Below are 7,842 nucleotides of genomic sequence, written 5' to 3' on the forward strand. Positions count from 1 at the left end.
GGGTGTCACTGATTTTATCAGATATCTTTATTACACTTTTGTAACATTGGGTCAATCGCTCCCTAACCACAGATTTCAGTGTCTCCATACCCCATTCGGGCAATACCAAGTGCCAGCAGCTGGAATTGCACAAACAGTAAGTGCAACACTTTATACAGCAACACCAGGAAGAGACAGGCAGGGGATCTCTTGTAAATATTTCATTAAACACTGAAACACAGAAAGATGTTGTCTGAAAACAGATTCATTTTTCTGAGCAGACAATAAGGTAGGGAAATAGTCATCTTAATCCCCGGTAATTATTGCTGTGATAGAATGTCCCCAAAACACACTTTCTCCATGTAGCCCCTTGAAAAAGAAGTTTCTGCAGCATAGAGGGTGGGGAAAGATAGGTGTTTGGGGCCAGCTTCTGCCCTCAGATGCATGCACATAGCTCCCACTGATCACATGTCTGTCTGATGGGGAAATTTGGCTCTTAGAATGCTAGTGTGTCATCTGAGTGAGATAGGTCTAGTGCTTTATAACATGAGGCAAAGCATGAGAATTTTCAGGCCAAGTGTTTTTGAGGTTCTTTCTAAAGTTATAAGGCAAAAATCAGGCTTAGGCTAGAATATTGGTTAATCATAGGCCCTGATTTTGCAATGTGATGGACATAGGTGAAGCCCTCTGCACCTGCATGGCACCCTGCTGAATTGGCCTCTGTGTGGTTGCTACTGTCTGCTCACATGCATCCCACAGCAGGGATCTCATGCATCCTTGAGAACTCCTTCTACTTGTGTATATTAATTCCTACCATGAGGAGACCCATCATCTCAATGGGAGTACTCACAGTAGCAAGCACTACATCTAGTAGAAAGTGTTTGCCTTGCTGTGTCTATCCTATGGAGCTATGGCGCCATCATACATGGTTTTTCTGTAAATCTGTGGTCCTGGGGAATCTGGAAATGGCATATCCCTGCTAGCTGGCTGTTTGATTTAACCATGGAATTAGATGAACATTCAGAAAACAAATGGGCCCAGTTCTCTCGTCACTTCATGCATGACGCTCCCATTGAAGAGTATGGTTTTTATTGGTAGGTTTCTGAAAAAAAAAAGGAACAACTAGAATGGCTCCCAAGGAGGGTGTCTTGTGGGAGTTTCATGCACAGAGCAGCTACAGAATCAGGCCATTAGCTGATGGCTTGTTTGTTTGTTTGTTTTTTTAAACTATGAACAACTCTTCATGGTTATCCTATTTCTCTGAGAGCTTTCAGCACGGGTTCTGACAAAAGTTAAACACAGAAATTCAGAGGTTCATGCGCCTTTCAATGCATGTATAATTTTCATATGAATTCTCATGCAGAGACTTTACCCATAAGTACCTGGGTAAAATTTCATGACGAGATTTATCTCCTTTAAGACAATTGCTGTTGTCCCCTCCCCCCAGCCCCTTTCTCTGCTAATTATATCTTATAAGTCCCTCACTATCTAAATCCAGACATTAACATTTCGTTACCTACATTCTGTAGTCAGACGTTGCAAAGATATCTAACACATGTTATAAAAGTTATTACTATGGTACTATATATAAACAGCTTTGCATAAGAGAATAGAAGTCTGCCATATTTAGAAAATGCAGGTGCTATGTAAGCCCCTTTTTGAAAGAAAGAACTTAGCTCAGTTTCCTTTGAAGAACCAGAGACTTGAAACTGAAAACTTTATTAATGCCATTGTCTCCTTGTATCAGCAGGTTCCAGAGAGATTCCTGGAAGTGGCTCAGATCACGTTACGAGAGTTTTTCAATGCCATTATCGCAGGCAAAGATGTTGATCCTTCCTGGAAGAAGGCCATATACAAGGTCATCTGTAAGCTGGACAGTGAGGTCCCTGAGATTTTCAAATCCCCAAACTGCCTACAAGAGCTTCTTCATGAGTAGAGATTTCAAAAACTATTTATGAATGTATGAGAAGTAGCAGTCCCCTTTTGATGCCCAAGTTGTGTGTGTCTTTATTTTAATTTCCTATATAAGTATATCATATACATATATATGTGTATGAAATCAGACTATAGGGGCTTTTTTTTTGGTCAGTTACAAGGGGGAATAGTTATTTTACTTCACCCTTCAGTTTACTTTTGCCCAAGACCCTTAACATTTGGAGAATAAATGGGGTTAATTTTCAGGGAGAAGAATTTTGAAGTGTGTAAAAGCCTGTCTTAGCAAGTTAGGGCATTATGTTTTAAAATGCTTTGTCAGATTTATTGCTTGCTGCAAAGTGGCATTTTGTCTGAGTGAGACTCATGTCACGGCACAATATTACAAACAATGAAGTTTATATTATGTTTATACTGCTAAAGGTCTGAACTCTGTGAAGTTACTTCATAAGCTTAGAGCATTATTTTATTTTATTTTACTTTGCTTTTTAACAAATAAGGTAGATTTTGTTTCATATTTTTAAAAACTACAAACATCCATTTTAGGTTCTCACTCCAAAAAGTGATACCCCAAAAAGGCAAACCCTATTCTTCAAGCTTTCCCTTACAGGAATAACATGTACCCTGCCCCAGTAATTAACATGCCAGGTAATTTTTTTTTATTGAGGCAAAGCAATTTTGCACAAAACAGATACTATTCTTGCAGGGGGAAGCCAGTAATTCATGCACAATATTGTATCAACCACACTAATTTTATAATATGGTCAGCTTACTTAACCGGAAGCATTTCACTCTCTATAAAGTAAAAACAAAACCTTTCATCATGCTATATTGCTGTGTGTTGGTCATATTTTAATTGGCTCTTAGCTCTTGAAATTTATTCTTTACTCAGTTTTTTTTTCCAGGCATAAAAAGATTGCTGCCTATATTTGATAGTTAGTATTTTGCCCTGAAAATCAATTTTTTGAATTACCTTTATATAGCAAAAGAAAGCATTTTAGCCCAAAAGCTCTGAGGCAAAAAGGCCCTTTGTTTGTAGCTGTAAAATATAATCAATCTTTACCTAGTCACAATCATAAAAATAACATTTTTATAAAAATCCAGTAAACCACCCACAAAATTTACAGTAGTGTACTGTTGGCTAAGCAGAGTTAAGATGGCCAAATTTAATTTTTGCATTACTGTTAAGTGCATCATCAAAAACAAATCTATCTGATCAGAGTGCCACATTTGCGTTCTAAAGCAGAAGATGGTATTGACCAAAATATGAGTACAGTGTAAAGTATATGAAAGTTTTGGATTCAGCTGAATGATATGTCACAATATGTGAACATAATGCAAGAAAGCTAGCTGCTAGTTTTTATGCTTTCTTCAGTGGTTCTCCTTTTTCTTTTCACATTTTCAAAAAGGTATAGTGTCCAATAGTTTGGGGTTGTTGTTTTTTTTAAAGATTCTGTGGCACTATGTATTTGTTATTTTCTCTGTCATCTTTTGCACAGATGCAGTAAGAATTTATTGTTATTTTGAATTGTATTTTCCCCTTAGGTAATTTGATACAAATCTAGAGAAAGTTACAGAATAGCCAGTAATATTTAGACCATCTAGGACATCAATATTTTATTTCTTTAACTTTATTTTAAAATTGCATTTTGACTTTGGAGAGTGAAAGTTTACCCATGTGACTAAAGAGCTGACCTGATCATTGCAATTTCACTTCATTTACAAATACTGCTGATAGACAGAAATGTATGAAAGCAATTATTGTCAGCACAAAGCCTTAAAAACCTGCTGACTTCAAATTAAACAGCACAATCCTGCGATGCCCTGTCATTATTTTCAAGTACTGGCAGTATCTGTGGAGTATAGGCAATGCAGACAATAGCATGGGATGAAGTGCCAACATTTTCACTATGCATTAAAAGCAAAACAAATCTTCTTGATCTTAAACTCCCTGTGAGTAACTAATACTGTAGGCATCCATAGAGTAGACAGCATGTGTCATTCTTTTATTTTGTGCATGATTTGGTAACTATTACACTTCGTAAAGATGTAAATCCAATCAATTCCAAGTAAGAAAGAAGGAAAATTGTGTTCATGCACTTTTTTTTTCTTTTTTATTGTTATGGGAGGAAGGGGCATAAAATGCTCAAGTTCTAATACGATTAGTTCTTCACTGGCAACCCATCAAATACAAAATATAACACTGCATTGCCTCCTTGGACATAATAAAGTAAAGCCATACTTTAGTCATACTATATGGACACATTACTAGATACCATCTTGATCTGTGATATAACCATTACTTTTATTATATTATATTCTTATTATTATTATATTATTTGGCTGCAATGTGATTCTAATAATCTAAATAAGTGAAACTGTGTACTCAACACTAGATGTTGTTGCATTTATTTATTTATTTATAAATAGCATAATCTCAATAGTAAATGAGGCATAGGAATTAAGAGTAGAAATTTCATTTTAAAGAGAGAGAAAAATCAGTTTTTTGACCTGGAAAAAAAAATTGGATCATTGCAGTTATGGTGATTTTACTGCGTTATAGCCATATTGCCTTTGTGCCTCCCAATGCATTTAAAAATATAAAGATAAATATACGGCATAACTCTTACTAAATTGTAAATAGAAATCAGAATCTTTCAAACAATCTCAATACTGTTTACTTAAAAACAATGGCTAAAAGGCAGGAGGCTACTTTTATTGTAACGAAAAAAGTTTACGTAGGGAAAGAATTTAAAAATCCATGTAGAAATCCCATGTTGCCATTCATTTACTGCTAATTCAGATTTATTTCTGCATATAAACTTGAGGTTGTAGTCTGTGCCTAGACCTTAAATGCACCAGCGGAAGGATTAAAAAAATCCTTCAAAATACCAGTTTTTTCCCCACAAGTACAATTGTTCTTGTGCCTTCTGTGGCTTACAATTTTCATCTTTTAAACATTTTTTTTTCAATTACTACAGCTGCAATAAACACTAGATTTTTTTTCCCGGCTGTTTGACATAATGTTGATAGCTATGCATATTTTGTGTCTTTTTAAAAAATTTAAAAAAACAAAACAAAACAAAGCAGGAGAATACGTTTTTGAAGAAGAGAATTTTTAGAACAGTTTGATAATGCAAATTATTTTTTTCTCAATTGTTTGAGCAGCATTCAAGTTTTGAAAATTCTTGTAGAAGCCAATTTTTTGTAACTGTGGTGCAAATCTTGTGTTTTCTTAGCATATTGAAAAGTAGTATAGAAGCAATATTTCATACGCAATATCTATGTGTATACATATACACACACATATACATACATGTAGACATTACATAGATATGTTTTTATGTATATACACACATAAAATATGCGTATGAAGTGAAAAGCTTACCTTTTTCCTATCTAGATTAAGAACCTATTTTAGACATTTGTTATGTTTTGTGAAAAGAATGTTCTATTTGAAATTACAAAACATTTAATTCTTACTGTATCTCTGGTTGTTTAATGGGAACGTTTCACACTAAATGGTAAACATGTGGAAGATGTTAGAATGTAGTAATTATTTAAGGAAGTGTTCACCCATGTATTCCTGAGGTTTGCTTTGTGCCTCTGAGTATTATTTAATTAAAAGTGTTTTAAGTTTGCAGAATCTTTGTTACTGTACCAGGTATGTGGGTGAACATCGAAAACTGAGGGGAACTTTTATAAAGCAATGTAAATATTCAATCTTATGGTTGTTCTTGCATAAAGACATAAGATTTTAATAACTACATTCTGAAAACATCTGCTGAAATTTATAAGAAACACTACAGTAACTGTATAGATAGTTGAAAGCATTCTTGAAAATCCAGCTCTCTACTTTTAAATGATAAGTCTCTTTCATCAGATGTCAAGGGCATAGGTGATACAGTTTCTGTACAATTACACAATTTTTTTCTATGTACATGAAGTCATTTAATAGCAAAATGTTTTTTCCACAGGTTAATGTTAACTAAGAAATAAGGGTGAAGATTTTGTGGCTTTAAAGATAGGATTTTCACCAGCAGCATTGAAAGATATATATATATATAGATATAGATATATATATATAGAAAAAAATGGAAAGTGGTTTACAAAACCCCCAAAATGAGCACTGTACATGAGAAGTGAAAGCAAAAACTATATTTGCCATGTGTATTATATAGAAATCATTGGTGTTAATAGTGCAAATGTTTCCTTCTGGTACCAACTATGTGTTTGAAAATTCCAATAAGCATTGTTTTCAAAAAGCTCCCCTTAAGGAATGTAACTGGTTTATATGAGTAAGCAGTTACTGTATTGCACTTAAATGTTCTGTTGAAGGAAATGCAATTTTGTTTTCTGTAGAACTGTTGGTTGTAAACCATCTATAAACTGAAGCTGAAAATGCTCATATTTAGAACTGGGATGAAAACTGGTATTTAACCTTTGCATCTTCTTAGGAATATCTTTTTTAATGTATGAAAGGTGGTGGCATTGTGACTTTTTAGTCTCTTCATCTGAGCCACAATCACCTCTCTTCCCTAAGCAGCCACCTTCAAAAATGCACAATTGTACTAGGATACGAAGAAGCAAATCTAGAAGAAACAACAAGTTGATATTTTACCTAAAACCCATCCTTGCTGCAAATTTTAAAATGCATTAAAGTACTGCTCAAGTGGGGAAAAACCCAACAACAAAAACTATAACAAGAATTTATTATTTTCATGTAATATGAAATCAGGAGTCAGAAAAATGCATCTTAAGTTGGTTTTACTGCTGCCCAGAAGAGTCAAAGGTTAAGGTTTAAACTGATATTGTCCCAGCCATTACTCATATGTATATAGTTACAAAAGTGACAAAACACTGCCTTTATATTATTTAGCAATATGTTGTAAATAGCATTATTAAGCTCTTTTTTGTAATAAAGACCCTTTAATTTGAAGATAGAACAATAACTGAACTGATAAAGTCAATTTTTGATTTTTTTATTTTATTTTTTAGCTAGAGGCAATTTCAACTGTGGATTTTTTGTTGTTGTTGTCTATTGTTCTGAAGACTTTGCATAATTTATTGGTTTAATTTATCCTAATTTATTTGATGAAGGTGTACAATTTTGTATTACCAAGGATGTACTGTAATATTAATTGATGATATGATAAAAACAATAAGACTCCCCTGTCCATATGGAAAAAAAAGTGCAGTAGACAATTGACTGAAAAAAAGTTACAATTCTAGCTTGGCAGCTACTAAATTAAAAAGAAAAGAAACAGGAAAAAAATTGGGGGGGGGGGGATTTTATTTTGTGTGTTTTAAGCTTTTGTATACTCTCCAGACTTTTACCTTTTTGCTTTGTACCACTTAAAGGATACAGTAGTTCAATTGCCTTGTGTGCCTTCCATCTTCTCTAAACTGAATGTATGTGCAGTATATATGCAAGCTTGTGCAAAATAAAATATAAATTACAAGCTCATTGCCATTGTTTATATTTCTTTCTAAAAAATATTTCTTTATTGAGTCCCAAAACAAAATGTGAATCACTGGAATCAATTTACTGTGAGCGATTGTAATCCCATTTACGGTTACGCCCCAGCCCCACCCCCCATTTGGAATTATTTGTTAATGAAACCTGCCGTCTATCTTACAAAACTAATATATATTTCCTATGGCATTTGGGATGCCTACAGTAAACAGCTATATTCTGTTCCTACAACTTGCTGCTGTTATTAAATGTTATTAAATGGCACCTTAGGCCCAGATCCTGTAAACACTTATGCACATGCTTAACTTTAAGCACGTAAGTGGTATTCATGTATTTAAATGCAAAGAAACCGTATAAAGTCTCCATCCCACAAATACTTATGCACCTGTTTACCTTTAAATTCTCCATTATAATTAAAAACATAAACATAGCAATTGCCATACTGGCTCAAACCA

The 7,842-nt window shown here is 34.0% G+C and overlaps 1 protein-coding gene across 11 annotated transcripts in view; it reads left to right on the top strand.

Moving 5' to 3' along the window:
- The window catches only part of PROX1 (prospero homeobox 1), a 58,631-nt gene extending 51,264 nt beyond the window's left edge, over positions 1–7,367 (top strand). For 9 of the 11 annotated variants that reach the window (XM_024215302.1, XM_024215308.2, XM_024215303.2 and 6 more), the window contains one exon: positions 1,727–7,367. In XM_024215302.1, the coding sequence (XP_024071070.1) occupies positions 1,727–1,915 (189 nt within the window). In that variant the 3' untranslated portion in view covers positions 1,916–7,367. The remainder of the gene's footprint in view (positions 1–1,726) is intronic. The other 2 variants (XM_024215309.2, XM_024215311.2) reach the window with 1 other exon arrangement.
- Positions 7,368–7,842: the final 475 nt, after the last annotated feature.

The sequence above is a fragment of the Terrapene carolina genome, unplaced genomic scaffold, assembly GCF_002925995.2.
Source record: "Terrapene carolina triunguis isolate 2854851 unplaced genomic scaffold, T_m_triunguis-2.0 Scaffold262, whole genome shotgun sequence".
NCBI lineage: Eukaryota > Metazoa > Chordata > Testudines > Emydidae > Terrapene > Terrapene triunguis.